This window comes from Pecten maximus, chromosome 2 (genome assembly GCF_902652985.1).
Source record: "Pecten maximus chromosome 2, xPecMax1.1, whole genome shotgun sequence".
NCBI classification, from domain to species: Eukaryota; Metazoa; Mollusca; class Bivalvia; order Pectinida; family Pectinidae; genus Pecten; species Pecten maximus.
Window position 1 is genome coordinate 25482140 of NC_047016.1, and position 17999 is coordinate 25500138.

Genomic DNA, 17999 nt, shown 5'->3' on the forward strand with positions numbered 1-17999 from the left:
TAGTGATTGAAAAAAAAAATGAGTATAAATACCTACCAGGTATAGGAACTCATTGTACACTTTAAACCAATAATACAGATTTTGTTTCAATACTGGTGAAAATTACTTAATAAGTCTTAAAAAAGGAGATTTTAATACCATCTAGAGGTATTTTGAATCAATAAGAAATATAAAGTATCGTTCTTTACTCTTTTTTTTTTTTTTTAAATTGCAATTAATCCTTACATTCTGTAGATATAATGACTTATCAACCACAAACTTAACATTGGAAACAATTCGATAGTCAATCCATGGAATTATACTGCTTACTATCACTGCTGAGTCGCCACCACCAATGACCTGTTCGTGTCTACATACATGATGGTATGTATAGTGTCATTACCACAGGGAACACTTCCCCAGTTTCAATAAATCTTCACATGAAATACATTCAGTTTTTTCCTCTATGTTTTGTTGGCCTTTTGCTGAATGGTGTTTTGTAAACGAGACAGCGCTTTCTCACACGGTGACATGATGTCCTGGCAATGAAAAAAAATTATAATTGATATGTGTTACAAAGTTAACCTTATTTTAGAATATTTGACATAAAACTTTATTATACAGTATTTATTAAGCTTACATGTGATCTAACAACACATGGCTCTATTACTGTATACAACACAGAAACTTAACAATTTTGGCAGTTATCACAACGAAAAAGATATTCAATTATTAAACACATTGGACAGAACAGAAATCACAAACAATATACATTTACCCATATAAGGTTTAATGTTATGTTCAAATAGCCTTTCAATGATTTAAAATTATATCTTTGATTTACCAAATTATTTCCATCAAGAAAAATAATAATTTTATAATAATTGTGCATGGTGAAAAACAAGACTAAATTTATCATACAATACAACTACAGTGTATTATAATTTCTTTTAAGAGTGGATAGGTTTTCAAAATAAGTGCAGATGCTACAGTTGTTTTTACATTATCGGTATAGATATACATGAAAATATACTGATGTCCAACACTTAACTTAAAATTCAGCAAGGAATATATCTGAAATGTGAGATTCAAGCAAATGTGAAAGCAAGCATTTTTACTGGTACTATCTTACCACATTGTCTTTGAATCGTTTGAAAATTTCTGAGAGTACTTTGGGTCCCACATTCAAATGTCTCAATTCAGCCCTCACATCATCTGTTACAGCAACACAACACAGAAAACAGGCATTATATCACCGCCACATCTACACTGGGAAACACTTTGTTAGCTCAACATCATATTCATTTGTAACTTAGATTTATTTTAGAATTCATAATATTTTCACGAAGCCTTAAAGAGGACAACAACTGCTGAATAAAGTACTTGGTTTTATTGTGCTTTTTTGAAAACATTTTATTTTTAACTGAAGTTGCACATTTAAGATCAACATTTTGAGGTTACATGTAAACATGATGTTAAGCTTGGTATACTGGTAATTTACAACACATGGTATTAAGGAGCATGCACTATGTCTGGCTCCACACAGAGACACTAACAATTGATTAAAGGTCAAAGCTATATCACACTTGCCCAGGTTTTATTTTGAAGACAAATCTAACATCTGTGTTTTATCTTTGATAAATGATTTAAAAAAAAAAAGGGGGGGCGGGGGGGGGGGGGGGGGGGGGGTGCCCTTCACACCAGCATGATACAGGAGGACCATATCAGTATCTTGGTATCTGGGCCTCTTGGTATTTGAGAAAATGGAATTTGGAATTTACCAGGATGGAGATTTTTTTATTCAGAAATAATATCTTAAACAGATCTTATCACAGATTTTTTTTTTTTTTACTCAAATCAACAGATATCTGGTTTTTGTACAATCACAGTAAACTTCGCTTGTTTTACAGTGGTACTATGGTATACACCACACATGTAAACTAGCAAATATAGTTAATACATACACATAACATTTTCAAACACCATGTACAGATTAAATCACACCTCCAATACATTATGCATAATTTGAAAGAAGACGTCCTGTATTTGTGTTACTAAACACTTACAAAGAAAACTTAGATTTTTGCTAAGTTCTTATCAACAATTGGCAACACAAATTATTATCTGTTCTTATCCAAACTTCAGTTACTATTTTTACCCCTAAAATCCATAGGGAGCCTACTGTTGGAGCTGCCATTCAGCAATTACAGCTTGTACCCAACATTTCCAATACCCTGCCACATACTCCTTTACAGCTGAGTCGACTGGAACATAACATCAAGTATCTTCTTTGAAGAAAAATACAGCACCTATGTCTGGACTGGAGCATGCAATCCTTCGATCACAAGCCCAACACCCTACCACAAGAACACAATACCTCCTAAACACAAATTAAAATCTAACTAGAATTTATGGAAACAAATTAATGCCCATGCTCTAGATCTATCCTAATAAATAATTTGCTTGATATACAAACTTATTCTAAATAACAAATGATGGACTTAAACTGTTGGACATTGCATGCCATGGCAATCCAGCATATGTGCTCATTTATGTGCCTAGTGGTCAAAAAAGAACCTGATGCTTCCTTTGTTTTAACACAAATACAGAATGCCCCTTTGTTTAACAGAGGAATGGCCACAAGCTATAAAAGACCATCCTCAAGCTGTATCAGCACAACACATTGCCTAAACACAACACATTCAAAATGTATGATTCAGCACATTACACTGGCCTCTCACCTCATTTCTCGCAAACTTTTGCTGTATTTCATTCAGGTTATCCTGAATCTTAAAACTCACTAAGTCGTAGCAAATTTCATCTAGAATGAAGATTTTGTAACTATTTGTAGATAAGTGGAACCAATATACAGTCTGGTAATGATCTAATACATGTATTGTTTCCAAAGTCCAAACCAAATTATTAATAGCCCAAGAATTTACAAAAGTCTGTATCCAATTAGTTCAATTACCGACTTAATATCTAAATCTGAAATATTAAGTACATGTATCATGTAATTGTGGTGTCAAAATTAGTCCACAGTAGCAAAATTAGTCAGAATGTAAAATGTTTACTGCAGATTGTAAGAAAGTTCCCTTCCATAAGTACTGGTAAACCTTCTGTCAGATCAAACAAAAATAAATATCTTTAAAATCTTTAGATACATGTATGGAAAGTGCTTCAGATGTTTTATCAAAATTGTGAATTTCATCACCTGGGACATGATAAATACCACTTGGAAGGGAGTAGAATTTATCTTAGTTTATACTTCTATGACTAAATTATGTTGATATAGTGAACCAAACCAGAATCTGTATTTCTTTCACAGTTTTAAGCCTGTATAACCAAATTTGTGAAATTCAGACCTACCCCAACAACACCACAGCAATGCATCCCAGTGTCCGTTGGTATTATAGTTATAGTTTACATAAGAGCGTAAAAATGCAAATAAAGACATCTGCTGCAAAATAACAGGCTAATTCTACAATATTTGACCACAATGTATTAAGTTTTATGGCATATTTTTTATTGTAAGCGAAAAAGCTTAAAGTATCGGTTATGGAAGTCAAATGAAAAAACAAAAACAAGAAAACAAATGTTCAAGCTAGCAACATATTTGAGCCGACATTTGCTGTACAATTATTCCTTTGTCTGAAATCACCTGGAATAAATTTTTAATATCTTTGATGCCTAAAAAGATGAAATGATATTGGAGTTGTTTAACAAAAGGAGTAAATACATGTATGATGTATTGTATAGAATTTAAACAAAAATGAATGAATGACTTTCTAGATCTAGATGTACACATACATTGTTTTGGCAATGAACTACATGATATATGCAAATACAATAACTTTACCAGAAGCCTTGGGTTTAATTTTCACCAATCCACCATCTACATGTATATCAATCAAGACAGTTTACCATAATTATTTAGTTACAGAGGTACATGCTATATGAAATCGATGTATTGCTCTAAGAACAAAACTGCCTTATTATTTAATTTAAACTAAACACATACATATTTCCCTCTGATTCTTGAGAAGTTGGCAGATTGATGGTTTGTTCGGGTTGTTTACATAATAGAAGATGACAAATAAATAAACTTACTCGTACAGATATTATCTTGACGGAGAAGAGAATCTATGATAGACAGACTTATAATGTCAAGATGGATTAATAACTACCAGGCCATGATTGCCAGGTCTTTACATACACCAACCTCTCTGAGTATAGATCATATCTGACCTGAATAAGTTTACTTGCCACAGAAAAAAATATCCATCAAAGTATTGAGCAACATCACAAAGTATCGTGTAAGTAACGTATCCTCCATCATTTCACCACATTACATGTACCAATATTCCCACTATTTCTCATTCAATGATACATTTTCTAGGGCAGAAAAGCAGCTTGAATTGTGAGGATTCCTAGTTTAATATGTTCCAAAGAAAAACATTTTCATTGCATTTTTGTTACAGGTAATATTATACAATTGTATGATATTTAAGGCCTATCCTTACTTACCATACTCAGCAAGTTCCATCAGCAGTGTTGCTATACTCTCTACCACTTCGGCATTGTCTTTGTGGAGTTCATATGCACTCATGACCTTGGGGATACCTGCTATATGACCTCCACCTGAAGCTTCGTTTGCTAATACTCTATAGGCACTTTCCTCTGTAAAATTTGACAAGAGTAAGTTGACTAAACATGACAGAATGAATCTTTATTTTGTTATATTTCTTTCCATTGGAAATTTTATATACATGTACCAAGAAATTTGTACGATATTTTTCCATGATTAATTCTAGTTCCATGCAGTCACTGCTTAATAATCTAATTAAAATTCATATCAAAACTACAGTGTCATCTACTTTAAACAGCTCACCATCAGGTTCCACCAGACTTGCTAGGGCCATACAAGCATTCTTGACAACTTTCGGGTTCTTGGTGTGTGTTTCTACAGCACTGATTAGGAGGCCAACACAATCGAGGTCACCAACATACTCTAAGTTTTCATCTATAAAACAAAATCAAAGTTCCCTAAACACTTAAATATTCTCATCTGTAACAGCCAAGGTCAGACTACCATGTAATGTCAAAGTCATTTAGTTATTTACCGGGTAATCTATTTCAAATTTTCCACTCAACCACAAGGCAAAGTTAACTACATGTCAAGGTAAGCAAACCACAAGGCAAAGTTAACTATACCTCAAGGTCAGCAAACCACGAGGCAAAGTTAACTATACCTCAAGGTTACTAACCACAGGGCAAAGTTAACTATATGTCAAGGTCAGCAAACCACGAGGCAAAGTTAACTATACCTCAAGGTAAGCAAACCACAAGGCAAAGTTAACTATACCTCAAGGTCAACTAACCACAAGGCAAAGTTAAGTATACCTCAAGGTTACTAACCACAGGGCAAAGTTAACTATATGTCAAGGTCAGCAAACCACGAGGAAAAGTTATCTGTGCGACAAGGTCAGCTATATACTCTATATTTCGAATCAAAAGTCACCATATCTATATTTTCATGTGATGTTGGTTTTTTTTTTTTAAATATCACTGAATATGATACCAAAAAGATATTTTTAAATCAATTTGTCAGATAATAGATAAATGTACTACAATAAGTATCAATTTAGACTGATGTAAATGGTAATTCCTTAAGCATTGTTGTACTGACCGTTGAGCGTTGTGGAGAGCAATGCGGCACTTGCAGCCTCGGCCACATCAGGAGAATTCATATGTGTTTTTAAGGCATTACACACAAGCCCTAGTCCTTTCTCTGATGTCACAATCTTCACATTGTTTTCTGTGAAATAAAATACATGAAGATACCTGGTACTATTTGGTCTTCAAGGATTTGAATAATGTTACGATTTAGGACTGAATTCCAGTAAGAATTTGTTATACATTCTGATGTTTTACATTATGTATATACATGTATACATATTTATGATCCCTTAACAAAAGTTTTTTTCATCTTCTTTGTTGGCTGTGACGTATAGCGCCGAAGTTATACACTGCCTTAATTTTCTTTATTTTCATCTTTTCAATTATATTGTCCAAAAACTGTATTATAGATCAGTTTTATTTTGCCATGTTTTTATGAGGATATAAATGACATAGACACAACAATATAATCTACCATTGACAGAAAGACTCCACAGGGCATGACAACATGTGGCACAGAGCTCTGGGTTATTAGGGAATCTCTTCAGAGCCTCCAGGATATGGTTAACCCCACCTAGGAAACCAATAGCTTCTGCTGCCTCACCTACAAAAGAAGTAATTTTAAGTTTTCAACATTTCTTTTGAGTTTTGTATTATAACTGACAACAGTGATTTTTTATGAAAATGAATGAAAATCGATAAAACCAGTAACAAAAAAATCAAGTGGGGACATACAACCCCTCATGTCATTGAGCAAAACAATTACCTTTAACGCCTTTTTTTCCCCCAAGTGGTGAAATGTAACCTTTGACCCTGTTACATTGACTACCAATATCTTATCAGGTGTAAAACTTGATATCATAATGCTATGGTGACTGAAAATGAACTTAATCTGTTGAGGGTTTATAAATATCTTGGTTTGTGTTACGGACACTTACAAGCAAAGCTAGTACTTTATACACCATCCTTTTTCTAAGCAGGGGTATATTTAATCATAGAAAAGGTTATATTTATGAACAGTTGGCTAAGAATTGGTATAAACATAAGCACTTTGTAGAAAGGTGGTAACATACTGTTGGAGGCTAGAGCCATCAAAGATGCTGCTGCAACCTGCTGCACTTCAGCACTAGATATATGTTCCTGAAAGACAAGCACATGTAATATTTAATTACTTCTCAACAAAATCTAATAACTAACCAATTACAAGTGAGGACAAACAAGATAATTCGTAGAATTTATATCCCTTGCTTTCCCCCTTTCGTGAGGGAGTAATCTGATAATAATTGTTGTCGTTATTGCACGGAAACCTCAAAAAATATTTTTTTGTTAATTAAGGGGCAATCGAACTTGGCTAAGGCATTTAATGTTGTTACCAAGTTTCAAAAAAATCCAATAACATTTATGGCTGATATTGCCGGGAAACTTCCCAAAATGATATTTTTCGTTAATCAAGGGGCCATAACTCCGCCAAATAACGCCAGCGGAAATTCGTAATCAAGTTGGCCGAGCCATTTAGGTATTTAATGTTGACAGACATACGGACGAACCCAAATCAATATCCCCTGTTTCAGTGAAAGCAGGGGATAATTACGAGTAACTTCATCAAACTTGGGCCTGGACTGACTTTATAGTTAACAGGATGAAGCCCAGTAATGAAGATATATACTGTATTTTAAAGGTTTTGACCATTCACTCTTCATAATAACAAAACAGAGTAATCAAAGGTGACACAATTCCCTTCCCCAGGTAAAGAAATATGTTAAAGTGCCATAGTTTAGATACAGGACTCCCACAAACTAAATGGAACTCACAATCATAGAAGTTATATTTGTATCTGAACAAAAGATTGGTAGACTTACCTCCATTGCTCGTGGGAATATACTGATTACATCGGAGGAGAATATGGCATCGTTAGGCTTATCTGAAACCACAAAGAGTTCCAAAGTCTACTAGACTCATTTGATATACTTGTCATCAATCAATACTTACTTTGCATTCTTTTGATACAAAATGCTGCACTGCATACCACATGAGTGATTTCGAAGACAAATTCTACTTTACAATAACCTTGCTGTAAATTATTGGCATAAAATATAGAATATTCATTGGTAATAAAATTGAAATGAAATATGTAAACTTGTTTGTAGATTTCAAAATTTGCATGGAAACATATAATGGATAGGAAAACAAATGATTATTTGGACATTTGAATAGATTTGAATATTATTGAAGGACTCACACAACTAATTATTACTATATATTATTGCCAGTGACTCCATCCCCTAAATCACATATTTGAACTTCAAATGATGTGAAATTTTCATCAAATTTAACTTTTTGCTACATGTGAAATGATGTTATTGCAAATAAGAGCACAGTTTACTCGAAAGACAGTAATCTGTGATAGTTACAGTGGATGGGAACCCTCACCTGGGGAATTCCTGTCTTTTTTCACCTGTAGTTCTACTTCTATTTTCTATTTCCTCATTTTGTTTTCAGAAGGAGTGCATATTTTTGTTTTCAAAACTTCAGACAATTAACTCTTTATTCTTGTATATAGGAAGCACCTATTCCATATGTCAATTTTTCAAGAAAATAGCACATTTTCTTTAGGAATTTGCTTTTGGTAAAATGGTAGCTGATAGGCTAACTAGAATGTATTATTATCAAAATATAATGTGTAATACCACTTTTATAATTATAACTTTTAAATTTAGAAATAAATTTTTAGATGGCATATACAAGAATGACAACGAATTGAATTCAAGATAATTCTATATTATGAATAAATTGCAAGAGAAGGACTGAATGAAAAAGGAAAACTAGTTCCTGGCTTCATAATGACTTTTTTGTACAAAAATACAGAGCCTAAGGATTTCCCCTGCCAGACCAAATCCAGAAGGAAATAAAATATGGAATATGATATACTCAACAACATTAAATGTAATGAATGTACAATAAGGAGCCTTGGCAATATTTACAACAAATGTAGTTGAAATACTACACTACTATATGTTTAGATAGGGTAGTCACAGTGTTGTACCATGAAAACATTTATGTTTCACATAACAGTGTAAAAATTTCAAAATTGAAAAAAAGATACATTTTTATGGAGAAAAGTGTTGGATATGGTTCTTGGGAGTGCAGATATACAGGGTGCAATATATATCAACTACTTCAAAAGCGTTTTTTGATACAAAATAGGAATATTGTTTTGTTCATGAAAGCAGCCTTAATTGCCCAAGTCAGGAGGACATCTTCAAATATTTTAACAGCAGAATGACTAGAAAACTTCATTCTTAGTTGGATCACACATTCAATGAACTAATGTCACTTCATTGTCAAACAAAAGTAAAATGATTTTAAGTAAATTGAACAGAACAAGAAATCACAAGCAATACAAATCCCCTCTCATGTACCTGCTGAATTATCCTGCAATTAATAAGCCCTGATGCCAATTTGTTAGAGTTATTGTCATACTTGACCAGTATATTAATCATGATCAAAATCTGTTTAAAAATTAAGTTGCTAGAACAGTGACAAAGATATTCTATAAATAGTAACAGCAAACTTGTCCTTGACCTTGGCAGCCTAAAACACAAACTTATTTGAGGTATAAATTTGATCAAAATCTGGAAGTCGCTAGAGTCCTAACAAAGATTTTCTATAAATAGCAATGATGATCCTGTCCTTGACCTTGGCAGTCTGAAAAACAAACTTGTTCAAGTTGTACCCTTACTTGACCAAGATATGAGGAAATTGTGTGAAATCCAGTTATAAAAGAAGTTGGGAGGGGACAATAAATTTTATTTTGTCTCTCCTTCAAGAAATCCTCACAACTACATGAAATATGAACTAGTTAATTTCAGTGCCATAAAGACTTTTTTTACCATAATATTTGTTGATACTGAACACATTCTCTCAACATTAATCTTATTAAGGTACTTAATTGTTTAAAACTTGTATTATCTCTGGTTTCAAGTGCTGCTTATATAAAATGTACAATAAATGCTGCTTACAAATGTTTACTTCCACGAAACTTGGAGAACTATTGGAGATTCCATATTCATGTAACTGGAGAATAATGAAAAGTCCCATATAAATTAACAGAACTACTTCTTTAAAAACTCTCATTTCCACTTTAGAAAAATGCTACTGTAAAAAGAACATACAACTACAAAGATAAAGGGGAAATAAGGTCCAGTAAGCCAGAGTAAAGTATACCGTTTCATCTACATGACAAGTAAGATCAATAAATGCAAAGCTTATCAGCCAGCCATAGCAAATGCATACATTTTAGTTTCAAAAGGTTATTTGAATACAAAATTATTCAAAATATAAAACAATTTGAATGTGTAGTAGAATTGAAACCGATTAAAAAAGCAGCCCCCAAAAACTGCATGGTCAGTTCTAATGCAAAAAAAAAAAAAAAAAAAATCAAAACTTGGTAAAATTTGAAAGAAAAAAGAAATACAATTTATCAAAATTTTATATTTTATCATTATTATGTCACACCTAGACCCCATATGTATGCATTACCTGGGATTTATGGCATGTATACTTGTATAGTTAAAACAGTTACTATAAACTCCAAATATTTTAGATGTGAGTTTTGATGCAAAATGAGTTGAGTTTAAAACATACATGTAATTAAATTTGGAAGTATACCAAAAATTTGAAAGTTTAAATGCTGTAATGCTGCACCATTGATTTGAAACATTTGAAACCTTACACCAAAATGTTTAACTTTTCACATGTGATGCCAACACTAAATTTACTTAAATCTTTAAGTATTATATGTTACATTTAAGTCATTACCACAGCTAATTGTAAAGTATAATATCACTATGTAAGTCACATTAAAAAGATTATGTAACCTTCAACAGTATACATAGCACTGAACTTTGTGAACTTCTTCAATATTTTGTTTGGTCTCAAAATGGAGTAAATTGCATAAAAAAAATCAACACATTCCTGTTAGTAAGATATAAATGCAATATGATAGAATATTTTCTACACGATATCTACATTCCATAACCGTGTTGGACTTACCACGCAAATTAACACTTCTCTTAACCTTGTGACGTGTGATAAAAATGTCTGTCAAAATACACAGAAAATAAACCTTACAAACTAATGAGGTGCTGTTGTACACAGAAAATTCAATGTCCAGACTTATAAATTCTACCGGAACAGACTTAACACTTTCCAATATTATACATGTATATAACATATGGACAAGTAGGGTTATCAAAATCCAAGATGGTCACCTACTGGTCATTTTGGCTGTTTAATCATTCATGAAATTGAACATGCATAACTACAGATAATGAGGGACTGCCATATGGAATTTGAGACAAATCCTTCCAGTTCTTTCTGACAAAATAATGATAACAAACTACAATTGTCAAAATCTAAGATGGATGTCTATTGGTCATTTATTTTTTTTCCTATCAGTCTCAAAATTTAATCTGCATATATTTAAGAAAGTTCATTGCAATATCTTTAAGAAATATTGATAACAAGAATTATTTAAGGTCCAGCAGATGACAAACGAAGGGCTTTTGAACATCTCACCAATTGATGTCAGATGGTAGGGTAAAAAATCCATGGAACAGGCTAACAAGGTTTTGTTTTACAAAAGAACCTCTACAAACTAATGAGGGTCCCTTTGACTTAAACTATTGCATTGCATACCAACCTGAGCTTCCCGTCACAAGTAGACGGTTGAATATGCTGCATCCTGTGATCTGGATGTTTTCATTTTGTAGGTGGTTACGCATGGCGACACTAATGAGGCGTTTGCCACTTGCATCTATCTGAAATGTTTCCGACTCCTTACACATTTCGAGGATAAGGGACAGGGACTCCAGCACCTGTTCCTCGTAGTCGATGCAGTTGGCCAGATGTTCCAGTATTCGGATCAGGCCTCCATCCTTTGGTACTGTACCTATAAAACAATATCACTTGGATGATTTTGTCAATATTGAAATGTCACCATCAAAAACATCATTTGGTAAATCCTAGTTATTCTTCCAATATAAAGATCTATAGATATTACGTTTGTCTCTACGAGCTGACTTTTGTCGCTTCCTCTTCTCCAGCTGTGAGGCATCCGTCATCTCCACACAAACCTTCACATATGCATTGTTCTTCTTAAGATCTCTGTAAAGTAAATATAAACACCAAATTTAACATCAATAAAATTCAGGTAAATGACTGAACTATAAATAAACAAAAGGACATTTTTTTGAATTAGTAAACATTTTATTTCACCTAAATGAATTAGCATCATAAAAAGTTTTGCTGTTTCTACTCTGAGAAGGCTGTTCTGTGTTGTATATTATGCATAAAGAATTATACTTCTTTTCCAATTAGTATATATCTGTTCACTAATCCTTACATAGCAGATGGTCTGTCTTTCCTCTTCAACATCAAACGAATTAAGCTGATCAATTCTCCAGAGTAATGCTGAAAAGATCAATAGAATTCAAAATGTGACATACAAACAATTATTGTTATGTAAGATAGCAATGTTTTAATACATTCATACATGAAAGGCATTTTCAATAAGAGCAACAATGAGCCTGTATATATGTATCTGTATTATTACTGGCTAATGTCTTCAAGAACATATATCATGAGAGCAGTTTCCAGGAGGAAAACATATATCATGAGAGCAGTTTCCAGGTATGTTACTGACACCAAAAATAAAACCACACTAAAATCACTTTTTCTATGATACTGTTGAGAGTCATTAATTTACAGTGCTGGGCACTTACATTAGCAACATCCTCAAACACCTCCTCCATCACATAGGTATCCTCCTTTGCCTCTTTCATCTTTTCAATGACCTGTTTTTCATCAAAAAAGGTTGATGTTGTAAGCTCAAACAGGATACATCCAAGTGACCAGATGTCTGTGATTGGACTAAAGCCAGTTTCCTCCACCTCGGGGGCCAGGTAGTTAGCACTACCTGAAAGGCAAAGTGGACAGTGAGTCACAACACAAAGAAATGGATGACAATTTATTCTCCATCCCCCTTCAACAGAAATGGAACTAAAGGTAAAGTCTAACGATAGTAAACATATATCACAGGGACATTTGATAAATACACTGTAGTATACTTTTGTACTTCGTACATCCACTCATAAAATTTGCTGACTTTTGAACTAATTCTAGTATAAATTACTATGAAGATCTACATAAGATATTACCAAACAACTGAAGCTAAACACCAAGTCTAACAGATATTATAGAATATATCACATAATTATATTTACAGAAGTAGTGCCATTGCCTGTAAAGATAACATTGATGATATCAAAACACTACAGAATATAGCTGTATCATTGCCTATATTGACAACATGATATCATCACACTACAGAATATAGCTGTATCATTGCCTATATTGACAACATGATGATACCAACACATTGTAGTATAAAGCAGTATCATTGCCTGTATAGCCAACTGCAATATAATAACATTAAAACACTAGAATATATGCAGCAGCAATATCGATCAACAAACATTTTTTTATGTTACAACAATTGCAAAATAAGTTATTTCAACTTATATTCATCATGCTTGTTGGCTTGGATGGAAGTGTTAGATGTGTTAGTGTGGGAGGACACCAGAGTACCTGACAAAAAGCCATGTGATTGGTAAAAGGCAGGTGTGTTACCACTGTGCCACTCAACCACCTCATAAAGGAGTATTAGTAGGTACGCTGTACTTACTGAGCGTAGCCCTGGTACAGGTTTGAGTGTCTCCCATCACTGAGGCTACAGAGAAATCTCCAATCTTTAAACTTCCCTCCTCTTGTAAGTAAAGGTTATTAGGTCGTAAATCTCTGCAAAAGTACACCGACATGAATTAATAGCAATAATGAACGAAACCGATTAGCTTTGACACTTATCTAAAATTAACATTAATGCCATCAGTTATATATTAAACCTATAATGATCTCCTTTATATATCTCTTAGTCTAACTTCATTTCAATATTAGAAATATCTAACAAATTAACAGTGAGAGAGAGCTAGGGAACTGGCTGTCAGACATATTCTTAATATATCATAAATGATATGTCTATGATAATATATTAATGAGCATATTTATTAGTAATACAGTGTATACAAATATCTCATTGTGACCCATTATTAGATTTTTATTTTTCAACTGAATGAAACAAAACATGTAAAGAAATTTTATGGGGGTTTTTTAATGGCAAAAAAAGTTTAAATCATTCAACGAATGATAACAACCAGGTCACTGTGTAATGTATAACACCAAACTTTTCTAGGCCTGATTACAGATTGTAAATGGTTGAACGATAAGATTCTTTTTTATGTACATAATTAATCTAGACTTTAGGGGAAACTACCCTTTTTGGACCATAGGGGAAAATCAGTTCTGAAAAGGGAAAATTTAAACTTCACAAAGTTTCAGTTTTCTGGCATTAAAAACACATTTTCCAAGTAAAAACAGCAAATGGTTAATTAGGAAGGCAAATCTGGAGTACATGTGTATTTGGGAATATTATTGCCATAAAAATGAGGGAAAATACAATATTTCAGTGAGTTTAACAGAAGTCTGAGGGGAAAAAAGGAACAAAATCCTGAGGGGAAACTACCCATAAATGGTAGTGAAAAATCCCTAGATTGATATCAATGTTTTTCATCAGACAAATTTACTCAAAAATTCATCTGACTTTATATAAGAAATTAAGTGCAATTTAGAATATGTGTTAAATACTGTACAAATTGTGGTCAAACAGCCAGAAGTGATGTCAATGCTATTATATATACCTGTGAACGATTCCTCTCTGATGTACATACACTAAGCCTTCGATCACCTGGCCATTCCAGTACTTGATTGTCTGAAAAACAAAATAATTTCAATTGGGTTACTCATAACAAGCACTTTATTACCTAATTTAGGTATCTGTATCAATTTTGGACAGTGTAATTTAATTCCAACATTTTTTTTAAGTTTCTGTTTTGGAATCGATTTTTCCTCTCAATATGTTTTAATCATCAGCAAATAAGATAACATGATCATTATCAATAAATTCTTCTGCATTGTACTAAAGGGTAAATTGGTGAATAGGAGCAGTCACAAGTGTAACCTGAATTTTTTTATTCATCACACCATCCATGGTACTGACATGGTGTCAGCCATGACACAGAATCCTCAAATTTCAGTATGTAGATAATCTTAATAATTATTAGGACATGGTGTTAATTAAAGAGAAGAAAATTAATTCCACCAACAATACCTCCTCTGGTATGACTTCCTTGCTCTCTCTGTGTTTCTGCAACATGGTGCCGAGAGTACCATGGGGGAAGTAATCCATCATTATTGTCATGAATACTGAAGAATTCTATAAAAAAAAAAAAAAAAAAAAAAGTTATATCATTATTGACAGCATGAATGAGTCATCATTTGGATCATATCATAATAGGGTTGATTCAATTTGAAAAGTTACACATGTTTTAATAGAAGGTAAGACCTAAAAACATGAATTCAAAACCAAGGCTCATTTAAAATACACAAACTTCGTATCAAAATTATGCTAGATTCATTAAATTTAGACGACCAAACATAAACATTTATTGGCTAATATGCTGATATCACTTTTATCATTTATGGAACTTACAGGTATTTTTTCTCATTTAAAATAACTAGTCCCAAAGGTAAAAATGATTTTAAGTGATTTTGTTTTGTTTTTTGGTTTTGTTTAATATCCTATTAACAGCCCGGGTCATTTAAGGACGTGCCAGGTTTTGAAGGCGGAGGAAAGCCGGAGTACCTGGAGAAAAACCACCAGCCTACGGTCAGTATCTGGCAACTACCCCACATAGGTTTCGAACTCGCGACCCAGAGGTGGAGGGCTAGTGATGAAGTGTCGGGACACCTTAACCACTGGGCCACCGCGGTGAAAATGCAACATTAATACTATCAGTTTGATATGCAAAAGTTCCTTAGTGATGCATTATAAATGAAAATCTATTTTCTTAAACATAAACACTTTCATCAGCTCTAGTTTTTACCTCCTTCTCCCACATCACGAAGAACTCATTGTAGCCAGAGACATAAGGGTGATCCAAACTTAACAGGTCCTGAGACTGACAACAAAATTTGTAATTAGTAAACATCTTATTTCAGTCAGGATTTCTATTTCTATTTCGTTACATACACTTTAAAGTATCATATAAACACTTAACACCTAAATCATTGAATGTTACTCCAGATTTATGCTGTACAAAAGATTTATAATCTTTGCAGTGTGAGCTATGTACAAGATTTATGCATTTATATGAATTAATCCAGGCAACATATAACGTTACAACATACCATAACAACTGCATTTTACTAAATTAAGATACAGCATAACACCCATTCAATATGCGATAACATGCATATTAACAGCATGTTATCATAAAGTAATATTATTTTTATTCCAAAATGTTTCAGTAAAGCACACTGCAGATGACAAAACTCAAAAATACTTTCATATTTTTAAATGTTACCTCTCGGAAGGCCTTGTTTGCCTCACTTTCATCAAAGCATTCCACCTGTAAACAAACAGTATTTAGTTTACATCTCTATATATATAATACATGTTTAGCATGAAGCTATTTATCTTCCACATGGCCATCTAACCACAAGATAGCAAAATAAACGCTCACAACTCAGAAATATAAGGTAGACTACATATTAAGATGTATTGAGGAAGCACTATTTCAGTTATGCTGAGCAACCTTAAATTACATTACTTGTTTTGTACCTTTGTAGCCTATCTTTAAAAAAAAAATAAGAATACATGTATATATAGCAACGAAACATTTGTTTTCTTCGATCATTTATTATAGAAAGCAAACAGAAGCTTCTTGTGGAACATTCTTTGAAACTGGTTGTTGGCTTCCAAATGAGTTATTCAAAGTGACAATCAGGAATTGAAATGTATTCCAAATATATAACAGTTAATATGATTACTCAAGATCGATTAGTACGTATATTAATGTAACTATTTTATTTTCATTTCTAATTATCCTCGATATGACCCCTATAAGAGAGAACCACATCTTTAACTTTATTTATCAAACATTACAATACATATAGTATACATAAATTGAACCCACGTACAATACTGTAATTGTAGTGTAGACATACAATTTACCTCAACAAAATTCGACTTGTGTATTCCTCGGTCGTGTTTAGCCTTAGGTTAATATTTTATTTCTAAATTCCAAGCATAAGCTTGTACATTGTACATATCTCGTTGTACTATTTTTAGTCGCTATGTATATATGTTAAATGTTGTAGTTCTATAAAGCAGATCTGCGAAGTGATGTAAAGATTTGCTTGTGGCTTAGCTGACAATGTTTACCTTTTTAAGGACACATGATTTCCCAGTGTCCAATTTTTCGGCGAGATATATTGTCGCCTGGGCACCATGACCCAGCTGTCGAACAATCTGAAATTAACCAAAGAGATCATTTATTGGTCACTGGATGTTGGCAAGTTTCAAGTACAACCATTACGGTCATTTCAGACAGAAAAACTGCTATTTATACGAGGTGTGTGAGAAGCCATACCTTGTAGTTCTCCATGTTCTTGACAACATGAAGCCTTCGAAGTACGCATGCGTGTTGTCTCAACACGTCAGAGCGCGCCAAACCTCAAAGCAACCACTTCTTGCGTAGAAAAAAGTTTTATACAAACGCAATGGACGTGAACCCAAGACAGTTTATACACATCTAGCATGATATTGTGATCACATCCTGCATTTATTGCATAAGATATTGTACGAACTTTCATAATTTCAGGTACATGCAGAAACACGTTTTTTTTTAAATTTAAAGTTTATTCTCAAACTATGGCGCGGGAAGGATGTCATAATTAAATATTTTTGCATATTTCTATAGCGCAGGAAGGATGTCATAATTATTATTTTTGCCTAGAAATTGTATTTTTGCCTAGGCAAAATAATTTTGTTTCGATTATTGCCTAGGCAAAAATCGAATTTTGCCTAGGCAGAAACAAATTTTGCCTAAGCAGAAATCGAAGTTTGCTGGTATATTAAGGACACCGCGAACGTCCCATCACTTTTTCTGAAAGAGCGGTTTTTCGGCATAGCCGTCTAATTTTGTTTTGGCAAAGTTAAGATTGAATGCAAGCTAAATAAGTGGATGTATCTTTTCAAACGACACATTAATAAAATCATATTCCTTATTCAAATGCAGTCTTATTATTACCAAAATGATTCGAACTGATCTAATTTTGTTCTCGGTGCTGAAACGCATTAGTTCGTTGATTTATTTCACCAGCAG

At 33.1% G+C, this 17999-nt stretch overlaps 1 protein-coding gene across 4 annotated transcripts; it reads right to left on the reverse strand.

Moving 5' to 3' along the window:
- Window positions 1-189: 189 nt before the first annotated feature.
- On the reverse strand, window positions 190-17299 carry LOC117321621 (serine/threonine kinase-like domain-containing protein STKLD1). Of its 4 annotated transcripts, none has more exons than XM_033876111.1 (20): window positions 17265-17299; window positions 17057-17143; window positions 16197-16241; window positions 15717-15791; window positions 14942-15046; window positions 14472-14542; window positions 13403-13515; window positions 12441-12634; window positions 12062-12129; window positions 11720-11823; window positions 11360-11608; window positions 10711-10758; window positions 7518-7579; window positions 6732-6798; window positions 6134-6262; window positions 5669-5797; window positions 4871-5002; window positions 4507-4659; window positions 2721-2800; window positions 190-518 (listed from the first exon to the last, which is right to left on the reverse strand). In XM_033876111.1, the coding sequence occupies exons 1-20, from the start codon at window positions 17277-17279 to the stop codon at window positions 444-446; spliced, it is 2001 nt and encodes a 666-aa protein (XP_033732002.1). In that variant the 5' UTR covers window positions 17280-17299; the 3' UTR covers window positions 190-443. The 4 variants fall into 4 exon arrangements, with proteins under 4 accessions (XP_033732002.1, XP_033732001.1, XP_033732003.1 ...); XM_033876110.1 differs by lacking the exon at window positions 2721-2800 and adding an exon at window positions 1112-1194 and having other exon boundaries at window positions 191-518; XM_033876112.1 differs by lacking the exons at window positions 2721-2800; window positions 10711-10758 and adding an exon at window positions 1112-1194 and having other exon boundaries at window positions 191-518.
- Between the last annotated feature and the right edge of the window lie 700 nt (window positions 17300-17999).